Here is a 13649-nt window from a genome sequence, read left to right on the forward strand (position 1 = left end):
CCCCCCCCCCCCGCCGCTCCCGGGCTCCGCCTCGCGATCCCGATCCCGGTCCCGGCCCCGGGGCGAGGGCGCGCCGCGCGCTCCCGCCGCCCCCGCGCGCTCCCGCAGCAGGACAGACCCCCCCCCACACCCCGTCCGTCCGTCTGTCCAACCTCCCGGAGCAGCGGGCGCGTCCCGCCCCGCAGCCCCCTGCCCTCCGCAGCGCCGGGAATCGCCGCCGTCCATGCCCCGGGAATTCCCGTTCCCCCTGCCCAGCCCGGTGCCCCGGAGCGCTGCGGACCCCCGGGCTCGGACCCCGCTTTCCAGCCCCTCGGAGCAGCAGGAGCCCCCCACCCGCGCCCCCTCCGTCCATCCCGGGGTGCCCCATTCCCGTTCCCTGGGCAGCACCGGGGGCTCCCCAGCCCCGGGGTCCCGCTGCAGTCCCGGGGTGGGGGTCCCTCAGTGGGGGGGGGACACGGCCTCCATCCCTGTCCCCTCTCCCGGGGCTGTGGCTGTCACCCATGCGGGGCACAGGGACAGAAATAGCACTCGTGGGTTGTGGGGGGCAGTGCCACACTCCTGGGGACAGACCTGGCACCCCGGAATGGCGCAGGGGGCTGGGGACACTCCTGGGGACACTCCTGGGGACAGGGACAGCCCAGCAGCACCTCACGGGTCCCCAGTGGGGTGACCAAGAGCTGGCACCTGTCCCCCCCACCTGTTCCGCCGTCACCTGCTGCCCTGGGCACTCAGAATGAACTGGGACAGGGGGTCCTGCACAGGGGGGGACCCCCTCCCATGGGGACCCCTCACATGGGGACCCCTGACATGGGGACCCCTCACATGGGGACCCCCTGGCCGGGCAGAGCCAGGAGCAGCGGGATGGGGGCCAGGACGTGACCCCACACAGGGCAGGCTCTGTCCCCCTGTGCCCTTGGTCACCCCAGTCTGTGCCACCGAGGCTGCCACGAGGGAGGAGCCCCCACAGCGGGGGATCCCCGGTTTGGGGTCCCGCCTGCCACGGGAATGGGGACCCAGCGCGTCACTGTCACCTCAGGCCAGGCCGCCATGGGGACCTCGTCCCACAGCGCGATCCCGCATGGCCGGGACCACTCAGCTCCTCAGGCCGCGCTGCCCACGGGCCCTGAACTGGCCCCGAGCCCGCAGGACACCGGAGGGTCCCCGCAGCGCCCCGGGACGCCCGGGCCCCATGGGGGGATATATCCCATGAGGCCCTGCAGAGCGCAACTGAGGGGGGATATATCCCATGAGCCCCCGCAGAGCGTACGCGGGGGGATATATCCCATGAGCCCCCGCAGAGCGTACGCGGGGGGATATATCCCATGAGCCCCCGCAGAGCGTACGCGGGGGGATATATCCCATGATGCTCCCGCCAGGGGGACTATATCCCATCACCTCCCGCGGCCGGCGGGGGCGGTATATCCCATAGTGCCCCACGCCGCCCCCATTTCCGGGGCGGGCCGGAAGCGGCCGGGCCGGGCGGCGATGGCGGCGCGGGCCGCGCTGCTGCTGCTGCTGCTTCTCATGGCGGCGGCGGCGCCGGGCCCGGCCCAGGGCTCGCAGGGGGACCGGGAGCCGCTGTACCGGGAGTGCCTGAGCCGCTGCGAGCGGCAGAACTGCTCGGGGGCGGCGCTGCGGCACTTCCGCGCCCGGCAGCCGCTGTACATGGGCCTGACAGGTACCGCCCCCCCGCTCCCATTGGCTGACGGGCGCTGAGGCCACGCCCCCTCCGGACAGGCCGAGCCTCCTTTGGTCACGCCCCTTTGGAGCCACGCCCCCTGGCTGAGAGACTGGGAGGGACTGGGAGGGACTGGGGCTGAACTGGGAGGGACTGGGAGGGACTGGGGCTGAACTGGGAGGGACTGTGGGGCTGAACTGGGAGGGACTGGGAGGTGCTGGGGCTGAACTGGGAGGGATTGGGAGGGGCTGGGGCTGAACTGGGAGGGACTGAGGCTGAACTGGGAGGCGCTGGGTGATGCTGGGGGACACTGGGGCTGCATTAAGGGTCACTTGGCCTGTACTGGTTGTCACTGGCTCGTGCTGGTGGCTACTGGGATGGTTCTGGTCTGTACTGGGAGGTGCTGGGCTGTGAAGTGGGGTCACTGGACCATACTGGAAGGCACTGGGGCATACTGGGGGGGGTCACTGGGGTGTACTGGGGGGTCACTGGGCTTTGCCAGGACAGCTGTTGGGCCATCCTGAACTGTCTGGAGGGACACTGGGCCATACTGGGATGCACTGGCGCATACTGGGATGCACTGCCCACGCTGCCATTCCCTGCCCACGCTGCCATTCCCTGCCCACGCTGCCATTCCCTGCCCACGCTGCCATTCCCTGCCCACGCTGCCATTCCCTGCCCACACTGCCATTCCCTGCCCCACACTGCCATTCCCTGCCCACGCTGCCATTCCCGGCCCCCCGGGACGTGCCCCTGTCCCCGCAGGCTGGACGTGCCCGGCCGAGTGCCAGTACGAGTGCATGTGGCAGGCGGTGCGGCGCTACCAGCAGGGCGGCCGCGGCGTGCCGCAGTTCCACGGCAAGGTCAGCGCGGCTCTGGGGGTGGTGGGGGGTGCCCGGGGGTCCCCCCGCGCTGCTGACCCCCCCGGCCCCTCGCAGTGGCCCTTCTGGCGGTTCCTGTTCTTCCAGGAGCCCGCCTCTGCCTTGGCCTCCTTCCTGAACGGGCTGGCCAGCCTGGTGATGCTGCGGCGGTACCGCGCCGCCGTGCCGCGCGCCGCCCCCACCTACCCCACGTGCGTCGCCTTCGCCTGGGTGAGCCCCCGGCCCTGCTCTCCCTGCCTCTTCCCACCCTGTTCCTTTTGTTCCCCTCCCTTTTTTTTTTTGCCCTTTCTTTTTTTCCTTCCTCCCTTTTTTCCCCTCACTTTTTTTCCCCTCATTTTTCCCATCTTTTCCCATCATTTCTCTTCCCTTTTCCCTCCCCTTTCCCATCCTTTTTCCACCTTTTCCCTCCCTTTTTCCTTCCCTTTCCTCCTTCCCCTTCCCTTTTCCACTCTCCTTCCCTTTTCCCTCTTCCCCTTTTCCCCTATTTTCCCCTTTTTATTTTCCCCTTTCCATTTCCCCTTTTCTATTTTCTTCTTCCCATTTCCCCTTTCCTTTCCCCCTTTCCTTTTCCCCTTCCCTTTTTCCCCTTCTTTTTCCCCTTCCCATTTTCCCCTTCCCATTTTCCCCTTCCCATTTCCCCCTTCCCTTTTCCCCTTTTTTCCCCCCTTTCCTTTTCCCCTTTCCTTTTCCCCTTTCCTTTTCCCCCCCCCACAAACCCCGAATTTCCCCTGCCAGGTCTCCTTGAACGCCTGGTTCTGGTCCACGGTGTTCCACACCAGGGACACGGCGCTGACGGAGGTCGGTGCCCGCGGCGTCCCCAGCCCCGGGGGCACCGCGCCCCCTCCCCAAATCCCCCGCAGCGGGCTCACCCCCCTCCCCACAGAAGCTGGATTACTTCTGTGCCTCGGCCGTCGTCCTGCACTCGGTGTACCTGTGCTGCGTCAGGTGGGAGCGGGCGGGCTGGGGGCACTGGGACGGACTGGGACGGACTGGGATGGACTGGGCACACTGGGGGGACTGGGCAAACTGGGACACACTGGGCAAACTGGGACACACTGGGCAAACTGGGACAGACTGGGACAGGCTGGGCACACTGGGACAGACTGGGGGGCACTGGGGCAAACTGGGGGTGAACTGGGGCAAACTGGAAGGCACTGGGGCAAACTGGGGGGCACTGGGGATGGACTGGGGACAGAGTGGGAGGCACTGGGGGTGAACTCTGGAGTGCTGGGGATGGACGGGGGGCACTGGGGCAAACTGGGAGGCACTGGGGACAGGTGGGGTGCACTGAGGCAAACTGGGAGGCACTGGGAGCAGACTAGGAGGCACTGGGGCTGTCTACAGCTAGACTGGGGAGTGTACTGGGAGGCACTGGGCCATACTGGGAGGCACTGGGCCGTACTGGGAGGAGCCTGGGCCATACTGGGAGGAGCCTGGGACATACTGGGGGGACAGCCTGGGCCGTACTGGGAGGAGCCTGGGACATACTGGGGGGACCCTGACCATACTGGGAGGAGTCTGACCATACTGGGAGGAGCCTGACCATACTGGGAGGGACTGGGAGGGACTGGGGGGCACTGGGAGGGACTGGGGGGCACTGGGGCTGTGTCAGGGTCAGTCCGTGCCCTCCCCACCCCTGAGCCCCCATTTTCATGGAGTTGTGCCCAGGGGTTGGCACTGCCCTGTCCCTGAGCCCTCTGTTTTCCCAGGAATGGTGACAGAGTTTGGGCACCCTCAAGTCCCTGTGTTCCTCTGTTTCCCCGGGAATTCTGACCACACTTTGAGCACTCCCCTGTCCCTGATCCCCTCTGTTTCCTCAGGAATTCTCACAGAATTTGGGCACCTGTACTGGGGGGACCCTGACCATGCCCCTTCCCCGCAGGACGCTGGGGCTGCAGCGCCCGGCCTTAATCAGCGTCTTCAGAGCCTTCCTCCTGCTCTTCCTCGCCGGCCACATCTCCTACCTGAGCCTCGTGCGCTTCGACTACGGCTACAACCTGGTGGCCAACGCTGCTGCAGGTCAGCTGGGCCCCTGGGAGGGACTGGGGGGCACTGGGAGGGACTGGGGGGCACTGGGGCTGTGTCAGGGTCAGTCCGTGCCCTCCCCACCCCTGAGCCCCCATTTTCATGGAGTTGTGCCCAGGGGTTGGCACTGCCCTGTCCCTGAGCCCTCTGTTTTCCCAGGAATGGTGACAGAGTTTGGGCACCCTCAAGTCCCTGTGTTCCTCTGTTTCCCCGGGAATTCTGACCACACTTTGAGCACTCCCCTGTCCCTGATCCCCTCTGTTTCCTCAGGAATTCTCACAGAATTTGGGCACCCCCTGTCCCTGTGTTCCCCTGTGTCCCCAGGAATTCTCACAGAATTTGGCCACCCCCCTCTCCCTGATCCCCCCACTGTGTCCCCAGGAATTCTCACAGAATTTGGCCACCCCCTCTCCCTGATCCCCCCCCGAGTTTGGGCACTACACTCTCCTTAATCCTCACCCTGTTTCCCCAGGAGTTCTGACAGAATTTGGGCACCCCCAGTCCCTGATGCCCCCCCTGTTTCCCCAGGAGTTCTGCCCAGGCTCTGGCCACCCCCTGAGCCCACAGTGCCGTTGTTTCCTCAGGAATTCTCACAGAATTTGGGCACCCTCCTTGCCCTGAACCCTCCGCTGTTTCCCCAGGAATTCTCACAGAATTTGGGCACCCCTCTCCCTGATCTCCCCTGTTTCCCCAGGAATTCTGATTGGAGTTTGGCCACCCCCTCTCCCTGATCCCGTGTCCCCAGAAATTCTCACAGAGTTTGGGCATCCCCTCTCCCTGATCCCTGCTGTGTCCCCAGGAGTTCTGACAGGCTTTGGGCACCCTCCTCTCCCTGATGCCCCCCCTATTTCCCCAGGAATTCTCACAGAGTTTGGGCACCACACTCTCCCTGATCCTCACCCTGTGTCCCCAGCAGAGTTTGGGCATCCCCTCTCCCTGATCTCCCCTGTTTCCCCAGGAATTCTCACAGAGTTTGGCCACCCCTCTCCCTGATCCCCCCCGAGTTTGGGCACCACACTCTCCCTGATCCTCACCCTGTGTCCCCAGGAATTCTGACCGAGTTTGGCCACCCCTGTCCCTGTCCCCCCGTGCCCCCCGAGCCCTGCCGGTGCTGCGGCCGCCCCCAGCCCCGTTTCCCCCGCAGGCACGCTGACGGTGGCGTGGTGGCTGCGCTGGTGCGTGCGGCAGGGCCGGCGGCTGCCGCACGTGTGGAAATGCGCGGCCGCGGTGCTGCTGCTGCAGGCGCTGGCGCTGCTCGAGCTGCTCGACTTCCCCCCCCTGCTCTGGGTGCTGGACGCCCACGCGCTCTGGCACATCGGGACCATCCCCCTCAACGTGCTCTTCTACAGGTCAGCGACCCCCCCGAGCCAGGGAAAATGGGGGTGAGGGGCTCCCCGAGTTCCCCAGGGGGGTTCAGGGGTGCAGCGCTTCCCCCACGCGGGGTTTGGGGGGCTCTGGTGTGGTCTGGGACTCTGCTGGGGGATGCTTCTTGGAATTGGGGGGCTCGGGGTTCACGGTGGTCTGTGGGGTTCTCGGTGTCCCTCTTGGAATTGGGGTGCTCAGGAACCCTCTTGGAATTGGGGTGCTCAGGACTGTGGGGTGCTCGGGATCTCCTTCTTAGAATTGGGGTGCTCAGGATCCCCCCCTTGGAATTGGGGGCTCAGGGCTGTGGGGTTTTCAATGTCCCCCCCTTGGAATTGGGGGGCTCAGGGCTGTGGGGTTTTCAGCCTCCCCTCCTTGGAACTGGGAGATCAGGGCTATGGGGGTGCTGGGTGTCCCCCCCCTTGGAATTGGGATGCTCAGTGTCCCCTTCTTGGAATTGCGGTGCTCAGGAACCCTCTTGGAATTGGGGGGCTCAGGGTTCACTGTGGTCTGTGGGGTTCTCAGTGTCCCTCTTGGAATTGGGGGCTCGGGGCTGTGGGGTTTTCAATGTCCCCCCCTTGGAATTGGGGGGCTCAAATCTGTGGGGTGCTTGAGATCGCCCTCTTGGAACTGGGGGGTTCAGGGCTGTGGGGTTCTCAGCCTCCCCTCCTTGGGATTGGGGGGCTCAGGGCCCCCACACTTTCCCGTGGGGTGCTGGAAGTCCCAGCCTTGACATGGAGCTGTCGGGCACCCCACTGTTTGTGCTGTGACCCCTCTGTTGAAATCGGGGTGCTCAGCACCCCCTCAGTTTCCCCTGGGATGTTCTTTGTCCCTCTCTTTCCTGTGGCATGCACAGACCCCCCCTCCCCACCTTGAAATCGGGGTGCTGGAGGGACCCCGGCATTGCTGTGCTCAATGTTGGGGTGCAAGGCTCCCCTAAACCCCCCCTTGCCACCAAGCCCCCCGCTTTGTCCCCCCAGTTTCCTGATGGACGACAGCCTCTACCTCCTGAAGGCCAACTCCGACCTCTTCAAAGTGGACTAGAGCTGCTGGGGGGGGTGGGCAGAGCCCCCCGTGCCCCCCCAGAGCCCTGCCCTGTGCCAAGAGACCTCCCAGCCCCCCCTGGCCACAGCCTCCTGCCCCCCCCAGCTGCCTTCTGAGGTTTGTTTTTCTCCCCCAGACCCCCGTGCCCCCCATCTCCCTGCTGGGCACGGAGGGGTCAAGGACAGCCGAGCCCCGTCCCCAAACCCTCCCTGAGCTGGGGACCCCCGTGAGGTGACAGCAGGGGACACATGGGTGACTGGGGAGGGGTCTGTGTGCGTGCAGCCTGTATTGTCACCATCCTCTGCCTCTATTGTCCCCATCCTCTGCCACAACCTCAGCCCTTACTGTCACCATTCTCAGCCTGTATTGTCACCATCCTCTGCCACAACCTCAGCCTGTATTGTCACCATTCTCAGCCTGTATTGTCACCATCCTCTTCAATAACCTCAGCCCTTACTGACACCATCTTCTGCCACAACCTCAGCCCTTATTGTCACCATTCTCAGCCTGTATTGTCACCATCCTCAGCCTTTATTGTCCCCATCCAGCCGGCGCTGCCTCCACCCCACCGCACCCCTGGCGCTGCCGGGCTGGCTGCCATTTCCCAGGCATTTCCCATGCATTTCCCGGCCATTTCCCGGCCATTTCCCGGCCATTCCCCTCAGCTTTCCAGCGCTTTCTGCGCGTGGGCGAAGAACACCCCCTCCACATCATCCACGCCGGTGCGGAGCGCGGCGGGCATCGCGTAGGTGCGCAGCTCCCGCAGCGCGAACCCCGCGGCCGCCAGCGCCTCCCGCACGTCGGGCTCCCGCAGCGGCACCACGGGCAGCCGAGCGGGGCCCGCCAGGTAGAAGGACTCGCCCAGGGCCCCCAGCAGCACGGCGTGGCCCCCCGGGCGCAGCAGGTTGCCCACATGGGTCAGTGCCCGCACGAAGGCGGCGCGGTCGGGGCTCACGGCCTCCAGGCAGAAGGCGGAGAGCAGCGCGTCCGCCCGCGGGCGCAGCGGGGCTCCCAGCGGCTCCGGCCGGTGCACGTCGATGGGGAGGATGCGGCGGAGGCGCTGCCGGAGGCGCCGCTCCTTGTCCTGCCACGGCTCCCTGGGGAGAGGGGGGAATGGGGGAATGGGGAGGGGGTTGGCCCCGAAAATGTGGGGGTGGCATGGATCCAGGATCTACTGGGATGTGGGGATAGGGTCGGTCCAGTGTCCCTGGGGGTGTGGGGGTGGGATGGATCCAGGATCTACTGGGATGTAGGGATGGGATGGATCCAGGATCGACTGGGATGTGGGGATGAGATGGATCCAGGATCCACTGGGATGTGGGGATGGGATGGATTCAAGTTCCACTGGGATGTGGGGATAGGGTCGGTCCAGTGTCCCTGGGGGTGTGGGGATGGGATGGATTCAAGTTCCACTGGGATGTGGGGATGGGATGGATCCAGGGTCCAAGGGGATGTGGGGATGGGGTCGGTCCAGTGTCCCTGGGGGTGTGGGGATGGGATGGATCCAGATCAGACAGGGATGTGGGAATGGGGTCAATCCACACAGGGATGTGGGGATGGGGTCAGTCCAGACAGGGATGTGGGGATGGGGTGGATCCAGGATCCAAGGGGATGTGGGGATGAGGTGGATTCAGGATCCACTGGGATGTGGGGGTGGGATGGATTCAGGATCCAAGGGGATGTGGGGATGGGGTCGGTCCAGTGTCCATGGGGGTGTGGGAGTGGGATGGATCCAGACAAGGATACAGGGATGGGGTCAGTCCAGACAGGGATGTGGGGATGGGATCAATCCAGACAGGGATGTGGGGATGGGATCGATCCAGATAGGCATTTAGGGATGGGATCAATCCAGCATCCACAGGGATCTGGGGATGGGATCACTCCAGTATCAATGGGGATGTGGGGATGGGATCAATCTAGAACAGACAGGGATGTGGGGATGGGGTCAATCCAGCACACACAGGGGTGTGGGGACAGGATCCTGCGGGGCTGTGGGGTGGGATGCCCATTCCAGAACCCACAGGGACCCAGAAGCAGGATTGCACCAGGACAAACCCAACACACACAGGGACAAAGGGACAGGATCTCTGGGGGATCCACCCAGCAGCTGCAGGGATGTGGGGATGGGATCCAGGAGGGATTGACCCGAGAGCCACAGGGAGCTGGGAGCAGGATCAACTGGGAACCCACAGGCTCCCGTGGGGATCAACCCTTCATCCCCCGGCCCAGAGACAGCATTCCATGGATACCTGAGGCTGGGATCCCGCAGGGAACCCATGGGATTTGGGAACAGTGTCTGTGAGGATGTGGGGCTGTGATGCCAGGGGATTTTGGTGACGTGGTCCTGTAGGGATCCCCTCAGCATCTGTTGGAGAACGTGGCTACCATCCCCGGGATTCAGGGACATTGCTCTACAGGGATCTGCGAGGACCTGAATCTGTGATCCCGTGGATTTTGGGGACACAACCCAGCAGGGACCACCCCACCCCGGCACCCCCCTCCTCCAGGGCCCCCCCCGGCCCCCCTACCCGCGCCCCTCGATCTTGCAGACGTGCTGGATGAAGGGGCTCCAGTCGAAGGCGCCGGGCTCGCCCCGCGCCCACCGGCCCAGCTCCTCCCGGTTCACCGCCAGGTAATCGGTGGCCACGATCTCCTCGAAGTGCTCGCAGGCGCTCAGCAGTTGGTAGATGGTGGGGCCCGAGCCCACGTCGATCAACATCCGCCCTCGGATCTCACCTGAGAGGGGACAGGACATGATGGGGAGCGGGAGATCCCCACAACAATCCGGGAAAACCAGGCAGGAGCAGAGGAGCTGCCCGCGGGTGCTCCGTGCCTCAGTTTCCCCACCCCTGCCGCCTTCCTCTCACCGCTGGCGAAGGTCTCGGCCAGGCATCGCAGCTTCCAGGGCACCACGAACTCCTCGGAGGAGAAGTCGGCGCGGGGGGGGAGGTAATTGTTGCGCAGGTACGCGCGGGGGTCGAAGTGCTCGTAGCCCTCTCGGAGCGCGGCCGGGCTGCTCATGGCGAGGGGCTGCGGCTCCGGCCCCGCCGCCGCCGCTTTTTATCCCTGCCCGGCCCGGGGGGGCGGCGGGGAGCGGCCACGGCCCCGTCCATCCCCCTCGCGTCCCTGCATCCATCATCCATCCCGCATAACCCGGTTAGCGCCAGCGCCCCGGGGCCGGAGCTGATAACGGATCCCGGGCTCCGCCGCCCTCCCCGGGCTCCGGGGGTCCGGGGGTCCTGTCCCCGAGCCCCGGAGATGGTGTCCCCACACCCCGAGGTGCGGCTGTGACCCCTGTGTGCTGCCCCAGCTCAGGAGTGCGGCAGGGGATGAGGATGGAGGGGGACTGGGAGAGGGGTGAGGATGAGGAGGGTGGGAGAGGGATGAGGATGAAGAGGAACTGGGAGAAGGGTGAGGATGGAGGGGGTTTGGGAGAGGGGTGAGGATGGAGAGGGATTGGGAGAATGGAGAGGGTGGGAGAGAGATGAGGATGGAAGGGAATTGGGAGAGGGGTGAGGATGAAGAGGGTGGGAGAGGGATGAAGATGAAAAGGGATTGGGAGAGGGATGAGGATGGAGGAGAATTGGGATAGGGATGGAGGGGATTGGGAGAGGGGCAAAAATGGGATGGGGACAGGAAGGCGTTGGAATGATGTGGGGTTTGGGATGGGGATGGGAAGGGACAGGAATGGTGAGGAATGGGGGTGGGAAAAGGATTGGGATGGGATGGGGATGGAAATGTGGAGGGATTTGGGTGGAATGGGGATGAGAATGGGAAGGGATTAGAACGAGATGGGGATTGGGATGGGGATGGAAGGGATTGGATTTATGTGGGGTTTGGGATGGGGATAGAAGGGATTGGGATGGAAGGGATTGGATTTATGTGGGGTTTGGGATGGGGATGGAAGGGATTGGGATGGGCCCATGTGAGCTCTCCATCACCCCTGAGCTGAGCGTGCTGGATCTCAGCCCAGCTCTGGCAGGAGCCAGCAGCACCTCTGCCGGCTCCCAGTGCTCCCAGTGCTCCCAATGCCCCCGCTGCCCCCAGTGCTCCCAGTGTCCCCAGTGCTCCCAGTGCTCCCTGCACTCCCAGTGCTCCCAGTGCTCCCAGTGCTCCCAGTGTCCCCAATGCCCCCACTGCTCCCAGTGCTCCCAGTGCCCCCAGTGCTCCCAGTGCCCCCAGTGCTCCCTGTGCCCCCAGTACCCGCGATAGGGAGCAGGGTGGGACCCCCATTTGGGGCTGGGGGCTTTGTAAGCCCCCAAACCCCGCCCGTGCCCGGCCGCAGGGGTGATGTGCAGGGACAGGCGGCTCCCGGGAGGAAGGAGCGGGACGGGGCCGGGCTCGGGAGGGGGACAGCGCCTGGCGGGGACCCAGGGACAGCGGGATCCGGAGTGGGAACAGCTAATCTGGGCACTGCAGAACCTGGCACCGGGTGGGCGATGCGGGGGGGGGTTATATAAGCACAAAGCCCCCCCCGACCCAGATCCCCCAGTCCCATAAAACACCGCGTCCCTCCAGCTGCCGTGCCTCAGTTTCCCCGTGTGCCCCCATCCCACGCACGGTCCCTCCCCCCCTAAATCTCGCCCCCCACCCTGGTAACCCCCCCAAAAAGACGCTGCCGAGCCAAGGTAGGCGTTTTATTGCCGTACAAAGACCACCCTGGTTTGTACAACCCCACCGCAGCCCCCCGCCCCACCCAGGGTTTCAGCGTTCCTCATCCTCTCCTTCCCTTCTCTTCGCCAGGGAAACTGAGTCACGCCGGGGCTGCCGGGAGCCCCCCGAAGAGCGGGAGCCCCCCGACCCGCGGGGTCCTCATCCCCACCGGCCTCCACGACGCCCGCAGCGGGGTGGGGGTCCCAAGCGGATGGGAGCCCACCCCCACCTGCCCCCGCCTTCCTGCGCTGCCTCTTCGGGGCGGCTGAGCGGACCCAGCCCCTGTGGGTCCCCCCAGCCCCCCAACATCACCCCCCANNNCCCAACACCCCCCGGCCCCCTCGCTCAGCCCCGCTGGGCTTCGTGGGAGAGGGAGCGGGAGAGGGTGCGGGGCACCCCCGCCTTGGCACCGCGGAGGTCCGAGGGGGCGAACAGGGGCACGGGGAGGGTGCGGGCGTAGGGCAGGAGGTGCTGGGTGAGGGGCTGGCCCAGGACCCCCACCCGCAGCAGCCCCCAGGGCGAGCGCTGCTCCAGCGCCCGCACGGCCCCGCGCTGCTCCAGCGTCTCCCGGCGCTGCGCGTCCGCCTCCCGCCGGCACCACCTGGGCACGGGGCACTCGTGGGGGTGCCAGCCGGACCCTCACCCCCTGCTCTGACCCTTCGGGGTCATCCCACCCCGTCAGGACCCCCAGAGAACCCCCCCGACCCACGGGAAGCGCTGGAGAGCCGCAGATTCTCCTGGACCCTTGTGGAACCCCCGCCTCCCCCAGCCCCATAAAAATCCCCATTTCTCCTCCCAGGACCTTCCCAATCCCTCTTGGAAACCCCCCCACCACCTCCCTGGAGCTGCCCTGACCCCACAGGGACCCCTGGAAACCCCCAAAGCTCCAAGAGCCCCTGGAAACCTCCTGAGACTCCACAGGGACCCCTGGCAACCCCCAAAGCTCCAAGAGCCCCTGGAAACCTCCTGAGACTCCACAGGGACCCCTGGAAACCCCCAAAGCTCCAAGAGCCCCTGGAAACCTCCTGATTTGGGACACTCGGGGCCCAAAGACTCCCTGGAAACAGAAAAGTTTGGGACCCTCGGGCTGCCCAAATCCCCACCAGCCCCCTTGGAGTCTCCCACAAACCCCAAACCCTCATGGAAACCCCAAATTTTGGAGCCATCCCACAAACCCATGGAGCCCCATATTTTGTGACCCTTGTAGCACCTCAAAACCCCAAAATCAAAACCCCACGATTTGAGACACTTGGAGCCCCCCACAACCCCATGGAAACCCCCAATTTTGGGACCCCAGGAGCCCCTCAAAACCCTACAATGAAAACCCCACAATCTGAGACAGAGCCCCCCACAACCCCATGGAAACCCCCAATTTTGGGACCCCAGGAGCCCCTCAAAACCCTACAATGAAAACCCCACAATCTGAGACAGAGCCCCCCACAACCCCATGGAAACCCCCAATTTTGGGACCCCAGGAGCCCCTCAAAACCCTACAATGAAAACCCCACAATCTGAGACAGAGCCCCCCACAACCCCATGGAAACCCCCAATTTTGGGATCCTTGGAGCCCCTCAAAACCCCACAATTTGAGACACATGGAACCCCCCACAACCCCATGGAAACCCCATATTTTGTGACCCTTGGATCCCCTCAAAACCCCTAAATGGAGACCCCACAATCTGAGACACTCGGAGCCCCCCACAACCCCACGTTTCAGAACCCTTGGAGCCCCCCACAACCTCAATCCCCATAAAAAGCCCCCCAAAACCCTCCAGCACCCGGCGCCCCCCGTGCCCAGAGCACCCCTGGCACCCCTGGCACCCCCCTGGCCGTGCCCCTCACCCGTCCTCGGGCCGGGAGCTGAGCTCCAGGTCCAGCCACTCAGCGCTGAAGGTTTCTCTCCTGCCCACGTCCTCCTCCTGCACACGGCAGCCCAGGCGGGCCGAGAGCCCCCCCTTGGAGCCCCCCACCACGCCAGGGCCCACCATGGTGCCTCTTTCACCCCC

General features: G+C 65.1%; 4 protein-coding genes across 5 annotated transcripts in view; 1 reads left to right on the top strand and 3 right to left on the bottom strand.

Annotated features, from left to right (window-relative positions):
• The window catches only part of ERBB2 (erb-b2 receptor tyrosine kinase 2), a 10357-nt gene extending 10285 nt beyond the window's left edge, over positions 1 to 72 (bottom strand). The window contains exon 1 of the mRNA XM_039697345.1: positions 23 to 72. The gene's annotated coding sequence lies outside the window, so the exon portion shown is untranslated. The remainder of the gene's footprint in view (positions 1 to 22) is intronic.
• A 1371-nt stretch (positions 73 to 1443) lies between these two features.
• PGAP3 (post-GPI attachment to proteins phospholipase 3) lies at positions 1444 to 7266 on the top strand. 2 transcript variants are annotated; one of them, XM_039697355.1, is made up of 8 exons: positions 1444 to 1678; positions 2444 to 2541; positions 2617 to 2769; positions 3295 to 3357; positions 3443 to 3504; positions 4442 to 4578; positions 5729 to 5933; positions 6927 to 7266. In XM_039697355.1, exons 1-8 carry the CDS (start codon positions 1486 to 1488, stop codon positions 6988 to 6990), a joined length of 975 nt encoding a protein of 324 aa, XP_039553289.1. In that variant the 5' UTR covers positions 1444 to 1485; the 3' UTR covers positions 6991 to 7266. The 2 variants fall into 2 exon arrangements, with proteins under 2 accessions (XP_039553289.1, XP_039553290.1); XM_039697356.1 differs by having other exon boundaries at positions 2647 to 2769.
• A 236-nt stretch (positions 7267 to 7502) lies between these two features.
• On the bottom strand, positions 7503 to 10290 carry PNMT (phenylethanolamine N-methyltransferase). Its single transcript, XM_039697294.1, has 3 exons — positions 9858 to 10290; positions 9519 to 9726; positions 7503 to 8087 (listed from the first exon to the last, which is right to left on the bottom strand). The coding sequence occupies exons 1-3, from the start codon at positions 10009 to 10011 to the stop codon at positions 7652 to 7654; spliced, it is 798 nt and encodes a 265-aa protein (XP_039553228.1). The 5' UTR covers positions 10012 to 10290; the 3' UTR covers positions 7503 to 7651.
• A 1322-nt stretch (positions 10291 to 11612) lies between these two features.
• LOC120496569 (titin-cap) lies at positions 11613 to 13646 on the bottom strand. Its single transcript, XM_039697157.1, has 2 exons — positions 13486 to 13646; positions 11613 to 12244 (listed from the first exon to the last, which is right to left on the bottom strand). Exons 1-2 carry the CDS (start codon positions 13629 to 13631, stop codon positions 11989 to 11991), a joined length of 402 nt encoding a protein of 133 aa, XP_039553091.1. The 5' UTR covers positions 13632 to 13646; the 3' UTR covers positions 11613 to 11988.
• Positions 13647 to 13649: the final 3 nt, after the last annotated feature.

This window comes from Passer montanus, unplaced genomic scaffold (genome assembly GCF_014805655.1).
Source record: "Passer montanus isolate IOZ18808 unplaced genomic scaffold, ASM1480565v1 scaffold117, whole genome shotgun sequence".
Classification (NCBI taxonomy): Eukaryota; Metazoa; Chordata; class Aves; order Passeriformes; family Passeridae; genus Passer; species Passer montanus.

Bases quoted from the DNA above. Each gene is read 5' to 3' on its own strand.
- PGAP3 (XM_039697355.1), top strand. From the start codon at position 1,486: ATGGCGGCGCGGGCCGCGCTGCTGCTGCTGCTGCTTCTCATGGCGGCG. The intron at 2,542-2,616 runs GTCAGCGCGGCT...GGCCCCTCGCAG, and splicing joins TGCCGCAGTTCCACGGCAAG to TGGCCCTTCTGGCGGTTCCT. The intron at 5,934-6,926 runs GTCAGCGACCCC...TTGTCCCCCCAG, and splicing joins CTCAACGTGCTCTTCTACAG to TTTCCTGATGGACGACAGCC.
- LOC120496569 (XM_039697157.1), bottom strand. From the start codon at position 13,631: ATGGTGGGCCCTGGCGTGGTGGGGGGCTCCAAGGGGGGGCTCTCGGCC. The intron at 12,245-13,485 runs GTGAGGGGCACG...CCCCGTGCCCAG, and splicing joins AGCTCCCGGCCCGAGGACGG to GTGGTGCCGGCGGGAGGCGG.
- PNMT (XM_039697294.1), bottom strand. From the start codon at position 10,011: ATGAGCAGCCCGGCCGCGCTCCGAGAGGGCTACGAGCACTTCGACCCC. The intron at 9,727-9,857 runs GTGAGAGGAAGG...GTCCCCTCTCAG, and splicing joins GGCCGAGACCTTCGCCAGCG to GTGAGATCCGAGGGCGGATG. The intron at 8,088-9,518 runs GTAGGGGGGCCG...CCCTCTCCCCAG, and splicing joins TGCAAGATCGAGGGGCGCGG to GGAGCCGTGGCAGGACAAGG.